Here is a 14,541-nt window from a genome sequence, read left to right on the forward strand (position 1 = left end):
GCTCCATTGGGAGAGCACACATTTTCCAGTAACATCAACTGCCTCCATCTTGGGTCTTATATTTCTCCCTGAGATTGTCATTGGGGTCTGGGTCACATGCCTACCACCTGAACCATGGAATTGAGGTACAGAAGGAGTGCTCTCTAAATTAGATTGTAATATCAGACCCAGGGGCAAAGGCTTGGCCGATAAGAGAGGCTCAAACTACAACTGTCTACTCTAGTAGGCAGTGCTCAGAGCAAGACCGAAGGGGCGCCGACTACCAAAGGCTTCTAGGTATGGTAGACCCCACTCTGGTGCCAGCCAGGGTACAGACTGACTTTGTGTTTTTCTGGCAGTCTTCCATGAATGCCATGGGATCCCTTTCCATCCTGTCCCCTGACCGGGTCCTCCCGCAGCTCATCAGCACCATCACTGCGTCTGTGCAGAACCCTGCACTACGCCTTGTGACTCGGGAGGAGTTTGCCATCATGCAGACCCCTGCTGGAGAGTTGTTTGACAAGTCCATCATCCAGAGGTGAGCCTCATTTGTGGGTTCTGCTGTCTTTTTTTCCCCAGCTCTAGTTTTCTATGTGATGGAGACATCTCTGTAGGGTCGGGAGAAACAAAACAACCTGCCCATCCACTCTTGTGTTCTAAGCCTGGTGCTTAGGCCCTCAATACCAGTGTGTCCAGGGTCTTGCTCTGTCCTGGTACATAGTATAGAGACCCTGTCTACAATGAGGCACTGTTTCCAAAGCAAAGCAGGTTGGGCATGGTGGCACACACTTAATCCCAGCACTTGGGAGGCAGAGCTAGAAGGATCGCTGTGAGTTCAAGGCCACTCTGAGACTACATAGTGAATTCCAGGTCAGCCTGGGCTAGAGGGAGACCCTACCTTAACCCCCCCCTAAAAAGCCATTAAAGCTAGCTGGGATTTTACAGGTGGCAGCAGGTAGAGGAACCTGGTGGCTCTTTGCTCTGTGTTTCAGTGCTCAGCAGGACAGCATTAAAAAGGCCAATATGAAGCGAGAGAACAAAGCTTACTCCTTCAAGGAACAGATCATCGAGCTGGAGCTGAAGGAGGTGAGTGCATGGAGAGGCCTCAGTGGTCCCACTGAACTTGGTGGCCTCAGGCTGGGTCTGTTTGCTGCTGACACTCCTTCATTCCCCAGCTTGACCAGACCCTGGTTCTCTAACAGTCTGTTTACCCTTTCTCCAGCTGTCTCTGTCCCCACTCGGAAACCAGGTTCTCACTGAGTGCTGCTTGCTGCTCAGTCCCACACCGCAGCTCCTTGAAGCCAGGCCCTGACTTGACTGCTCATAGCAGGTGCGGGGCCTGGTGCTCTGGAGCCTCTGGGTCATCCTAGTCGATTGACAGCTGGTTCTGACAGGAGCAGAGTGCACAGGCTCCTGCCTGTTTCCCTTGGTCTTTTCAAGAAATCATAGCGATCCACCTACCTCTGCCTCCTGAGTGCCGGGATTAAAGGCCCAGCTGGGTCCTTCTTGTTTCACCCATCCTATCTTACGCAGGACCTTCCGAGAGGTGGCCTCAGCTTGCCCACCGTATGCCCTTCTTCTGGCGTGGTTTTCCATAGTGTTTTTTCATGCTCCTTCATGGTTTTGTTAATGATTGTTCACTTTTTCTTTTTTTATCTTTTTAAAAAAAATTGTTTATTTTTATTTGAGAGCGACAGAGAAAGAGGGAGAAAGAGAGAATGGGTGCACCGGGGCCTCCCGCCACTGTAAACTAACTCCAGATGGCATGCGCCACCTTGTGCATCTGGCTGACATGGGTCCTGGGGAGTCAAGCCTCTAACTGGGGTTCTTAGGCTTCACAGGCAAGCGCTTAATCGCTAAGCCATCTCTCCAGCCCCACTTTTTTTTTTTTTTTAACCTGCTGGATTGTGAGTTCCGTCAGAGAGAGAAACTTTTATCTTTCTCTAACATGTAGAACAGTGCCAGGCATGATGCTGGTGCTCAATAAGTACTTCTTGAAAGAGTGAATAATTCTTCTGTCTTGTCTATTCTGGCCACTTTAGCACGCTTCATCCAGAATTCAGCTTGTACTGTGGGAGAGCTTTTGTAGGAAGGGCCTAAGGAGAGGCTGAAGTTTTGAATCAGAACCAGAATACCCTTTGCAGATCATTGAAGGACCTCTTACTTCTTTAACACATTTCTTTCCTTGCCTCCTCCCCTTTTTTCCTTATTTTTGGTTTTTTGAGGTAGGGTCTTGCTCTAGCCCAGGCTGACCTGGAATTCACTATGTAGTCTCAGGGTGGCCTTGAACTCAGGGCGATCCTCCTACCTCTGTCTCCTGAGTGCTGGTATTAAAGGTGTGCACCCATGGCCCCCCTTTTATCTCTCTTTTTTCATTTTTATTAAGAAATACGTAAGAGCTAAAAAGATAGCATAGTGGGTAAAGGCACGTGCTTGCAAAGCCTGCTGGCCTGGGATGCAATTCTCAAGCCACCCATGTAAGCTGGATGGAAAAAGCGGCGTACGTGTTTGTTGTTCACTTGTAGTTGTAAGAGGCCATGTGCAAGTAAATAAATAAATAAATAAAAATTTTAGGGCTGGAGAGATGGCTTAGCGGTTAAGTGCTTGCCTATGAAGCCTAAGGACCCTGGTTCGAGGCTAGATTCCCCAGATGCACCAGGGGGCACACACATCTGGAGTTCGTTTGCAATGGCTGGAGGCCCTGGCGTGCCCATTCTGTCTGTCTCTCTCTCTCTGCCTGTTGCTCTCCATTAAATAAATAAATAAAAATAAACAAAAAAATTAAATTTCTTAAAAAATACAGAGTCCTTGGAGGTTACAGAGAAAACACCTATCATACATAGTAAGAGCTCAAGATTGGGTAGGTTCCCTATTCTGGCTGAATATGAAACATCGAAGTTCCTGTCTTCTAATCTATACTACTCATGGCTTAGAGGAGATTCCCTTGAGGATCTGATATTGCGGGGCAGACCCAGAAGAAAATGGCATGCTGTTGTTATTGCAAATATTAAGCTTCTGCATTCAGTTGTAGAAGGTTGCTTCTCTACTGCTGTCTCTGTTCTGTAGGCATCCAGTGATTGTGGACTTTTATAGGGCTGAGAGAGGGCATGTGGAAGGCTTGAGGGTCCCACTCCCAGACTGGGAGCTGTCCTGTGCTCTTTTTGGAAGCAAGCTTGCCTTCCTTTGGTGGGAGGTAGGTCTGTTTCCTGGAGATAGAATTGGTTTGCTGACCCTGGCCCCTCAGGAGATAAAGAAGAAGAAAGGCATAAAAGAGGAGATTCAGCTTACTAGCAAGCAGAAGGAGATGCTGCAGGCCCAGCTGGACAAGGAAGCCCAAATCCGGAGGCGGCTGCAGGAGGTAAGTGGCTGCCACCACCACATGCCCACCCCAGGAGAGTATTGGGCAGCCCAGCCCTACTCTGTTGACCCAGTGCTGGGCTCTGCTACCCCCCATGCCCCCACCCCACTGCCACTGGCGACTCTGCTTGCAGTTGGATGGGGAGCTGGAGGCAGCGATGGGACTGCTGGACGCCATCATGACCAGGAACCCAGACGGCCTGACTCAGTACATCCCAGTTTTGGTTGATTCCTTCCTGCCCTTGCTGAAATCTCCCCTGGCTGCTCCTCGGATCAAGAACCCCTTCCTGTCTTTGGCTGCCTGTGTCATGCCTCCTCGGCTCAAAGCCTTAGGTCAGTTCTTGTTTGCTGCCATGACGGTGTCTCGGGCAGTTTGGGAACGGGGCTGGTGATGCCTCTGAACGCTGTGCTGAGGCGCGTGGTGACTGGAGCTGCTCGGTTTGGTATCCACATGGAAGCAGTCTACAGAAGCTCAAACTGGTGTGCTCAAAAGAGTGAACATTTTACATCCTCTCTGCCTTTACTCCCAGGACCAGGCTTTCTTTCTTTTAAAAATTTTTTTTTGTTCATTTTTATTTATTTATTTGAGAGTGACAGACAGAAAGAGGCAGAGAGAGAAAAAGAGAGAATGGGCACACCAGGGCCTCCAGCCACTGCAAGCGAACTGCAGATGCGTGCACCTCCTTGTGCATCTTGCTAACCTGGGTCTGGGGAATTGAACCTCGAACCGGGGTCCTTAGGCTTCACAGGCAAGCACTTAACTGCTAAGCCATCTCTCCAGCCCTTTCGTTCTTTTTTTTTTTTTTTTTAATGTTTTTAAAAGATTATTTATGGGGAGGCATAGTGGCACCTGCCTTTAATCCCAGCCCTCGGCAAGCTGAGGTAGGAGGATCACTGTAAATTCAAGGCCAGCCTGAGATACATAGTGAATTCCATGTCAGCCTGGGCTAGACCAAGACCCTACCTCAAAAAAACTTCAAAAAACTTTATTTATGAGAAAGAGAGAATGGGTGGGCCAAGGCCTTTTGTCACTGCAAATGAACTCTGGACACGTGCGCCACTTGAGCATCTGGCTTTCTGTGACTACTATGTAGTTGAGCCAAGGCTGGCAGGCTTTGCAAGCAAACATCCCCCTCCCCCCAGTTAGGGTCTCACTGTAGCCCGGGCTGAACTGGAATTCACTATGTAGTCTCAGGGTGACCTTGAACTCACTGTGATCCTCCTGCCTCTGCCCGAGTGCTGGTATTAAAGGCATGCGCCACCATACCCAGCTGAAGCATCTTTAAAAAAAAAAAAAAATTAGCCAGCAGAGAGAAAATGAAGGGGCGGAGAATGGACATATCAGGACCTCCTGCCACAGCGAACAAACTGCAAATGTATGGGCCACTTTGTACACCTGGCTTTTTGTAGGTACTGGGGGTTGGATCTGGGCTGGCAGGCTTTGCAAGTAAGTGCCTTGCTTTTTTCGAGGTAGGGTCTCGCGCTAGTCCAGGCTGATCTGGAATTCACTCTGTATTGTCATGTATTGTCAAGGCGATCCTCCTCCCTCTGCATCCTGAGTGCTGGGATTGAAGGTGTGCACCACCACGCCCGGCCCATATCTCATCTTTAGTGGTTTTGTTTTTTGCTTTTGTGGTGCTGGTGTCAAACCTAGGGCCCCACACATGCTGGGCAAGTGCTTTTATCACTGAATGACATGCCCAGCCCTGAGGACTAGACTTTAGATGCTCCTGTGTGTCTCATCTTTCTGTAGCAGGTTGTTGGTTATGTTTTTAAGGATTAAATTCGTGGCTATGTGTAGATCAGGCAAATGCTATACCGGCTGAGCCACACCTCAGCCTGCACAGTAGCTCTGAAACTATGAAGCCAGATGTTCCCTGGTGGTGAGGATGGTGTGGTGCATTATGTATGGCAGGTCAGTATGCCCAGGGCTGCCAAGCAGCTGAGTGCTGCTCCTGTTACTCAGAGGTCTCTGTGTCTGTTACCTGTCTGTTCTGAAGAGGCGGAGGCAAGGTAGGGGGTTGGGAATTGCCATGACTTTACTTCTGAGGTTTGTTTGCTAACTTTAAGCAGACTGTCCACCTAGCCTAAAGGTCGTGTTCCCGAGTGGGCTGGAATCTGCAAACTGTCAGTTGTTGGGTATGGAATCTGCCAGAAATGTTACCTGGCTGGCTGGTGGAGGAACTGTGTGGCTCGAGCTTTTCTCTGGCTGATTTTCCCCTGGGTGGCTCGTGCCTCCTCTGAGTACGCTTATTTCCTCAGTGTCAAAGGCAGCTCTGCTAGGCATGGTGTCACGTGCCTGTGTTCCAGCACTTGTGAGGGGGAAACGAGAGGATGGCTGAGGTGTAGGGCAGCCTGGCCTACACAATGAGACCCTGTCCCAAAACAAAATCCAAAAGGGCAGCTCCTCTCCTCCCTCTGGCACTGTCGAACACCAAGTGAGACATTATGTTGGAGGCGATTTGGCAAAGAGTAGATCAGTCAGTGGGACAAGAAGCCTGTGCCCTAAGTCCCTTCTTTGTGTCAGGTTCAGATTCTGCATCTTTGTGTGGGTCACCCTCCCCCCTTGATTTCTTCTCTTCCTCACAGGCACTTTGGTGAGCCATGTCACCCTGCGCCTGCTGAAGCCAGAGTGTGCTTTGGATAAATCCTGGTGCCAAGAAGAGCTTTCAGTGGCTGTGAAGAGGGTGGTGACGCTGCTACATGCCCATACCATTACCAGCAGGGTGGGCAAGGGTGAGCCAGGTAAGGGACGGGATGGCACCAAGGGCGTGGGGTGGGGTGAGCAGGAGCCACAGCCTCACCTGGACACTGCCCGTGCAGCCTTGGTTGGGTGAGTCTTCCCTCCCTGGCCTTGCTTTCCTCATCTGCTCCTCAGTTCAGTTTCTCATTCTGGAGCTGGCCAGCGCAGAGGCAGGATGTGTTTTAGCATTGTGCTGCCAGCTGCTGCTGTGCCTGGTCTGAATCAGAAGGGCCTCCAGCTTCCCTGTGCACGGCCTGGAGCTGTGCGCACAGGCTCAGGTCTGCGGTTTGCTCTCACAGATGCTGCACCCCTGTCTGCACCAGCCTTCTCCTTGGTCTTCCCGTTGCTAAAGATGGTGCTTACTGAGATGCCTCACCACAGCGAGGAGGAGGAGGAGCGGATGGCCCAGATTCTTCAGATCCTCACTGTGCACGCCCAGCTGAGGGCCTCCCCCAACACCCCACCTGGGCATGTGGACGAGGTTGGCAGGGAGCTCTTCTCTCCTAACCCTTCAGTTTGAGAGGTTTGGGGAGGTACTTGTGACACATGCTGACCTTTCAGCAGTTCTGGCTGGAAAGTGAAGTGTGGGTTGACCCACAGCAGCAACCTACATAATGTGTTTTATTACTATTATTGTTGCTAAATATTTTATTTAAGAGAGAGGGAGGGAGGGAGGGAGAATGGGTGTGTCAGGGCCTCCAGCCACTGCATTCTTCAGATATGTGCGCCACTTTGTGCATCTGGGTTTATGTGGGCACTCGGGAATTGAACTTGGGTCCTTCGGCTTTGCTGGTAAGCACCTTAATCGCTAAGCCATCTCTCTGACCCTTTACAGTTTTTATTTTTTTAAAAAAAATACTTATTTATTTATTTGAGAGAGAAAGGCAGATAGAATGTGCATGCCAGGGATTCTAGCCACTGCTTATGAACTCCAGACACATGTGCCCCGTTGTTCATCTGGCTTACAAGGGTCCTAGGGAATTGAATAGGGGTCCTTAGGCTTCTCAGGCAAACACCTTAACCACTAAGCCATTTCCCCAGCTCTAAAATTTTTTAAAATTAATTTATTTGAGAGATAGGTGATGAGCTGCTTCTTTTTTTCCTAAATATTTATTTATTTGGGAGAGAGGCAGACTAATAGAGAATGGGTGTGCCAGAGCCTCCAGCCACTGCAAACAAACTCCAGATGCACGAGCCACCTTGTGCATCTGGCTTACATGGGTCCTGGGGAATTGAACTGAAGTCCTTTGGCTTTGCAGGCAAACACCTTAACTGCTAAGCCATCTTTCCAGCCCTGATGCGCTCAATGAAAAAATGGGCCATGCTGCTTCTTTCATACTGGATCTTTCTCTGTCTGTGTGTTTGGATCTGCTTTCTTGATTTTACCGGCTGCATGAGACGCTATACTACATATACATCATGCTTTTTCCCCGTTTTGAAAAGTACTGTTTTGTCTCCTCTTATAGGTATATACCCTGGAATTTTTGTAATAAATATTGGGTGTGGAGTTGTTAGGTTACATACATGGCATGTACTGAGCTATTCTCTCTCTTAAGAATTCCCTTTTCTCCAATGCTAGATCAGGCCCAGGTAGTGTGAGTTATTGCCAAATGATGAGTGCTGTGTGTGTCTTATTTTACATTTCTTTCCTTATTGTGAATTTGAGCATCTCGTGCTCATGGTCCATCTGTATTGTGTGTTCTGGGACATTCGAGCAGCCTTTAGGGTTTATTTATATTTAATTCCTAACACTCATGATAGGCTGGATTAGCCCCTGTGGACTGTGTTGTAAATGTGGAGGGTTTCCACAGTGAAGTGGGTTTTGTAGCTCTGTGTGTTCTCCAAATCGTGGGAGGATGCCGCTGGGTTGACTGCTAGGCACGGTTACAGACCTTCCCTACAGCCTCACTGCTGTCCTCTCCTAGAACGGCCCAGAGTTGCTGCCTCGAGTAGCCATGCTGCGTCTGCTGACTTGGGTGATCGGGACAGGCTCACCCCGCCTCCAGGTGATCTGCTTTCTCATTAGCCTCTGTGATGCAACGTTTTGTGACCCTGACCTCAAGCCTAACTCTCAGCCCTGACTTTTGGACTTGTGCAGAAGGGCTGCTTTTGAGAACCAGCCAAACTTTTCAGCTATGAGGGGCTTCCTTGCTGGCTCCAGGATCCCCTAGCCCTAGAAGGGATGTGGGGTGGGTCTTCTCAATTTAGAGCCCTCTCTGGGCCCCTCAGCCCCTTGCCCAGCCCCACAGTAGCAAATGACCTGCTAGGTGGAACCAACGGGTCTGTGCTACCCTCAGGTTCTGGCTGCGGACACGCTGACCACCCTGTGTGCCAGCAGCAGCGGTGAGGATGGCTGCGCCTTTGCGGAGCAGGAGGAGGTGGACGTGCTGCTCTGCGCCCTGCAGTCCTCGTGCGCCAGTGTGCGGGAGACGGTGCTCCGGGTGCGTGCCTGCTCCCTTGCCGCACGGTGCAGGGGTTTGAGCTGCACTGTGAGCCCTTGAGATCGGGTACCTCCCCTCATGCCAGGTCCCTGAATGCAGGAGAGGTGGGCAGGGGAGGTTGGGTTCCTTGTAAGCACTGGAAACCAAGCATGCCCCGATGCGTCCCTGTCCATTTTTCTCTTTACCTTGGGAACTTTATCTAATTGTCAAGCTGGAATGTAGATCTTGGTACTGTTTGGATGGCCTGACTCACAGGATCCATGCTTTTCTTCAGCCCACTAACTCTACTTGTCTTTTCTGGCTGGCTTTTTTATTTATTTGTGTAAGGTAGGGTCTTGTTGTAGCCCTGGCTGACTGTGAGTTCCCTTTGGAGCCTCAGGCTGACATTGAATTCACAGGGATCCTCGTACCTTAGCCTCCTTTGTGCTTGGGTGGCATTTGACTTGAATTCCTAAATAAAATTGGTTTCCTTCTGCTACTGATACATAACAGCACCTGGTAAAATGTGAAAGATGGTGGTAATGTAAATTTTTCTTAAAACTTTATCTGATAAAGAGAAGGAACCATTCCCAAACTTTTGTCTGTCTTCAGTTACCCCCCCAGTCTTGTACCTGTTAAGTACATGCTGTACCAGTCAGCCACACCCCAATCCCCAAGAAAGCTTTGAGGAGCCTGAGCAGGCCATGAGCTGAGTGGATTCCCAGCACTTCCTAGGCCAGGAATGTCACGGACCTTTGTGTGGCCTTGGAAATGTTTTCTGCCTGTGCTATCTGTACAGTAACCACACACAGTTACTAATCACACGTGCAGCGTGGCTGATGTGACTGAGTGACTTACAGTTCATTGTAATTGATTTGCCTTTAAATAGTCACATGCAGCTGATGGTTGTGTTTTGGGCAACAGAGATGAGGGAGGGAGGTGAGGAGACAGGACGGAGCTTCCTCTGAGATGTTAGACCTCACACGGTCCAATTCCTTACCCTCCCAGGGGTTGATGGAGCTGCACTTGGTATTGCCAACACCCGATACTGATGAAAAGAATGGCCTGAACCTGCTACGGAGGCTCTGGGTGGTTAAATTTGACAAGGAGGAGGAGATTCGAAAGCTGGCTGAGAGGTGAGAGCTAGGTGAAGGCTGCCTTCCTAGGCTTCATCCTCTCTAGTGAGAGAAAGGCAGGGGTTGCTGGGGCAGATGCTGTGAGTCCTTGTCTGATGCACCCTGCCTTTGGTCTGCTACAGGCTCTGGTCCACCATGGGCCTTGATCTACAGCCAGATCTGTGCTCCCTGCTGATTGATGACGTGATTTACCATGAGGCAGCTGTGAGGCAGGCTGGGGCCGAAGCCCTCTCCCAGGCAGTGGCCCGGTACCAGCGGCAGGCGGCTGAGGTGATGGGCAGGCTCATGGAGATCTACCAGGAGAAGCTGTATGTGAGTGACTGGGCAGCTGCTGCGTTCTAGAGGCTGGGAGGTTGGGTTGGACTCTCCTCAGCTTGCCTCACAGTCCTGGTGCTCAAGCCACTGGCCTTGCCACTTGGGCAGAGCATTTACCCACATGTCTCTTACAGCGCCCACCCCCTGTATTGGATGCCTTGGGACGAGTGATTTCCGAATCCCCTCCGGATCAGTGGGAAGCCAGGTATAACCCTTGTTCTGAACTTCCGCTCCAAGCTTCTGGAGTTCCACCAGCTGGGCTAGGGTGGGTGCTAGAAGGAGATGGTAGTGATGATATATAAGGGAAGAGCCAGGCTGTCCCGAGTCAGAGAAGCATGTCCCAGAGTGCTCTGGGCGGGGTCCTTTTCCTTCAGACCCCTCTTTCCTCTGAGTAAGCGCACAGTGGTAGAACCTACTTCGCAGTCATTGACACTGTGTGGCGTGCTCAGTGCATGTTGGTTTTCTTCCCTCAGCTCCCAGAGTAGCAACTTGAGGGTGAGGTTGGTGCCTAGGAGCCAAGTGGACCTTGGAAGAGACTTGTTGCTTGTAGAGGAGGCTTTGTCAAACAGGAGGGATAGTTTTCTAAATGGCCGGCCCACATTCTCCACTCCTGTGTGCTTTGTGTTCGTGTGAAGTGGTGTGTGGGCCTCTCTTGGCTGGTTTTCTTTTCCTTCCAGACCCTCAGCTAGGGTAGGACACACACTTTGCTCTGAGGGTCATTATTACTCTTGCTGAAAAGGATAACAACATGTTGCCTTTGAGACACTGTTCCCTTCTGAAGGCTTTTCACATGCTTCCTTTGCTTCTCTCCTCTTCCAGCCTGCCTTGTTCTCACATTTGGGGAGACAGGTAGAGGGGTCCTCTGCCCAAGGCCACCTTGCAAGGGGTAAACAGGGCAGATAGATGGCTGGTGTCTGTTGACAAGTGAGTTGTTTAGAACACTGGGCAAATACTTCCTGGTGGGCTTCCCTGCTGTCCCCTTTTGTTTGTTTTTGGTTTTCCGAGGTAGGGTCTCTTTCTCTAGCCCAGGCTGACCTGAAATTCATTGTATAGTCTCAGGGCGGCCTTGAACTCACGGTGGTCTTGAACTCCTGTCTCTGCCTCCCAAGTGCTGGGATTAAAGGTGTGCACCTCCACACTTGGCAGCTGTCCCCCTTTCAAAGCGGTGCTTGCCATTGTCTGCCCTGTCTCTGGTGCATGCCCATTAGAGTCCATCAGCGTGAGCGGCCCTGGCTGACTCCTCTTCCTCTTCTTCTAGGTGTGGCCTGGCTCTGGCCCTGAACAAGCTCTCACAGTATTTGGACAGCTCTCAGGTGAAGCCACTCTTTCAGTTTTTTGTCCCTGATGCTCTCAATGACAGAAATCCAGATGTCCGGAAATGCATGTTAGATGCAGCTCTTGCAACACTAAACACGCATGGGAAGGTGAGCCGGTTTCAGCCAGCGGGGGACATGGGGCTGAGTAGGGGACCACACAGTGCCGGAAACCCTGGCACCAGGTGGGAAGTTGCATTTGTGTCTCTTTTAAGTAAAAAAAAAATCTAAGAAGATGTTGAGTCCCTAGAAGCCTGCCGTAGGTCTGCTTTAGCGCCTGCTGTCCTGCTGTAGCCTGTGGGGTGACCTGTGTCTCTGGAAACTGGGTTTTCCAGGAGAACGTCAACTCATTGCTTCCCGTGTTTGAGGAGTTCTTAAAGGATGCGCCCAATGATGCCAGCTATGATGCTGTGCGGCAGAGTGTGGTGGTCCTGATGGGTTCTTTGGCCAAGCACCTGGATAAGAGCGACCCCAAAGTGAAACCCATCGTTGCCAAGCTCATTGCTGCCCTCTCTACCCCATCCCAGCAGGTACCTGCCACCTCTCCTGGGGCCCACAAGTCCACTGGGGGATGGGGATCAGATCCTCTGTGGGTAGGGACTAAGTGGGCTCTCCAGGAAGTAGTCATGTTTCCTGCCCAGGAAGCCTGGCTTACAGAGAACCCCTATGGGGAGGAAGCCACTGTGTTCTAAGTGAGCTCTTTACTTTTTTCCTACTTGTCTGCTAGAATCTTTCTCTTTTTGTTTCTCTTAGTGCTTATAATGAATTGCACTGAGGATACAGAGATTTAAAACACAAAAGCTAAAATCAGGCTCCCACTGTGTTGCCTCTTCTGCCCCTCACCTTGTGTTGTTGAATGTGACAAGCGCTTTTTAATGCTGACCCTAAGCCACAGGGCCAAGGATTTTCTTTTTCTCTTACTTGAAAACTATGCATTTATATATATATGTGTGTATATATATAATATATATATATTATATATATGAAAAAAAATATAATATATATATATTATATATATGAAAAAAAGTGGGGATGATATATATATATATATATATATATGTAGGTTCTCACTCCAACCTAGGCTGATCTGGAATTCATTGTGTAGTCTCAGGGTGGCTTTCAACTCACAGAGATCCTCCTACATCTGCCTCCCAAGTGCTGGTATTAAAGGTGTGTGCCACCATACCCGGCCATGTAGTTTCTTGATTGAGATTTTGAACCTGTTCTCATTAGAGTACCCTCATACAATTCACAGATGAAGAAAGTTTTTAAGATTGTGGTCAAATAAAGTATCAGGAAATACTATGCCAAAGAGCTCCACCCAGGTAGCTGGTAGCATGACACTGTTGGCATTCTGAATTGAGGCTGGAAGGTAGGATTGAGTGTATGGGGTTTGTTTTGTTGTTGTTTTTCAAGGTGGGGTCACACTATAGCCAAGGAGGCTGACCTGGAATTCACTATGTAGTCTCAGGCTGCCTCCTGAGTATTGTGATTAAAGTATATGTCACCATGCTGGCTTTTTAAAAAAAAATATATTATTATTTATTTGAGAGAGAAAGGGGGGGTGTGTGCGCACGCACACACACACACACCCACATCAGAGCCTCTTGCCATGCTAATGAGCTCCAGAGGCATGTGCTACTTCTGTGCATCTACGCTTTTTTTTCTTTCTCCAAGTAGGTTCTTGCTGTAGTTTAGGCTAACCTAGAATTCACTATGTAGGGCTGGAGAGATGGCTTAGCAGTTAAGCGCTTGCCTGTGAAACCTAAGGACCTCGGTTCGAGGCTCGATTCCCCAGGACCCACGTTAGCCAGATGCACAAGGGGGCGCACGCATCTGGAGTTTGTTTGCAGTGGCTGGAAAGTAGCGCGCCCATTCTCTCTCACTCTCTGCCCCCCCTCTCGCTCGCTCGCTCGCTTGCTCTCAAGTAAAAACAAAAAAAAAATTTTTTAAGAAAAAGAGAAAAAGAAAAGAATTCACTATGTAGTCTCAGGGTGTCCTCAAACTCACGGTGATCCGCCTACCTCTGCTTTCCAAGTGCTGGCATTAAAGGTGTGCACCACTATGCCTGGCTTATACATCTAGATTTTAAGTGGGTACTAGGGAATTGAACACTAGGCTGGCAGGCTTTGCAAGCACATACTTTGAACTGCTGAGCCATCATGTCAGCTCAGGATCGAGTGTTTTTGGTACCCCCCAATTTGACCCTGGTCCTGTAAGGCTCACACTGGTTCCTCTGAGTGGGCCTTTCAAAAGAAAAATATTTATGTGTTCGCACGTGCATACATGCACACCAGAGTTTCTTGCCACTGCAAACAAATGCCCTTCCAGCTTTTTGTGGGTGGTTGGGGGCTTGAACCCAGTATGGCAGACTGTGTAAGTAAGTGCCTTTAGCAGCTGAGCTAAAAAAGAAAAGAAAAAGTGTATGCCACTATGCCTGACTGGTTGCCAATTTCTTTTTTGCTTTTCTGGATAGGGTCTCACTCTAGCCCGGGCTGACCTGGAATTCACTATGTAGTCTCAGGGTTGCCTTGAACTCAGTGATCCTCCTACCTCTGTGTTCCAAGTGGCGGCATTAAAGGCTTGTTGCAACTTTTTTTGTAACGCCTATATTCAGTTATGCAACCCCCATATGGGGTCATGAATCACAGTATAAGAAGCTGCAGGTTAGACGAGAAACAGCAGTTAGTGGGTGAGTTAGTGCTCTTCACTGATAGATTGCAGCGTGTGCCCTGATGCAGTGAGCATAGGACTGCACACAAGCAAGGCTTCTCTTCATGCACTGACCCTGCAGCAGTGGCAGAGGTGGGGTGAGGCGAATGTACTATGTAAGTCAGCAGGGGTGACTGTCGCTGAGCTGGATACACTGACAAGGTCCGTCCCCCCCCCCCCCCCCAAAGGTCCAGGAGTCCGTGGCCAGCTGCTTGCCTCCTCTGGTGCCTGCCATCAAGGAGGATGCTGGAGGGATGATCCAGAGGCTCATGCAGCAACTGCTGGAGTCAGACAAGTATGCAGAGCGCAAGGGAGCTGCATACGGGCTGGCAGGCCTGGTAAAGGGCCTGGGCATCCTCTCCCTGAAACAGCAGGAAATGATGGCAGCCTTGACTGATGCCATCCAGGATAAGAAGAATTTCCGAAGGCGAGAAGGTAGGTGTCTCTGACCTAGTGCTGCCAGCATGGGAGGTTGGTGCCCCATGCTGGCATTTCTTTCCCAGCTGAATGGGGGCGGGGGATGCTACAGAAGAGGCAGCTTTGTGATCTGTCCCAACCCTACCCTT

General features: G+C 49.8%; 1 protein-coding gene across 2 annotated transcripts in view; it reads left to right on the forward strand.

Annotated features, from left to right (window-relative positions):
• Gcn1 (GCN1 activator of EIF2AK4) overlaps positions 1–14,541 on the forward strand; it is a 72,040-nt gene that overhangs the window by 29,145 nt on the left and 28,354 nt on the right. The window contains exons 21-34 of one of the 2 annotated variants that reach the window (XM_004664139.2): positions 339–517; positions 972–1,065; positions 3,224–3,337; positions 3,471–3,669; positions 5,926–6,081; positions 6,379–6,560; positions 8,005–8,085; positions 8,377–8,520; positions 9,508–9,635; positions 9,758–9,947; positions 10,085–10,155; positions 11,209–11,374; positions 11,599–11,793; positions 14,164–14,410. In XM_004664139.2, coding sequence (XP_004664196.2) covers positions 339–517; positions 972–1,065; positions 3,224–3,337; positions 3,471–3,669; positions 5,926–6,081; positions 6,379–6,560; positions 8,005–8,085; positions 8,377–8,520; positions 9,508–9,635; positions 9,758–9,947; positions 10,085–10,155; positions 11,209–11,374; positions 11,599–11,793; positions 14,164–14,410 — 2,146 coding nt within the window. The remainder of the gene's footprint in view (positions 1–338; positions 518–971; positions 1,066–3,223; positions 3,338–3,470; positions 3,670–5,925; positions 6,082–6,378; positions 6,561–8,004; positions 8,086–8,376; positions 8,521–9,507; positions 9,636–9,757; positions 9,948–10,084; positions 10,156–11,208; positions 11,375–11,598; positions 11,794–14,163; positions 14,411–14,541) is intronic. The other variant, XM_045132002.1, reaches the window with a different exon arrangement.

The sequence above is a fragment of the Jaculus jaculus genome, chromosome 13 (genome assembly GCF_020740685.1).
Source record: "Jaculus jaculus isolate mJacJac1 chromosome 13, mJacJac1.mat.Y.cur, whole genome shotgun sequence".
NCBI classification, from domain to species: Eukaryota; Metazoa; Chordata; class Mammalia; order Rodentia; family Dipodidae; genus Jaculus; species Jaculus jaculus.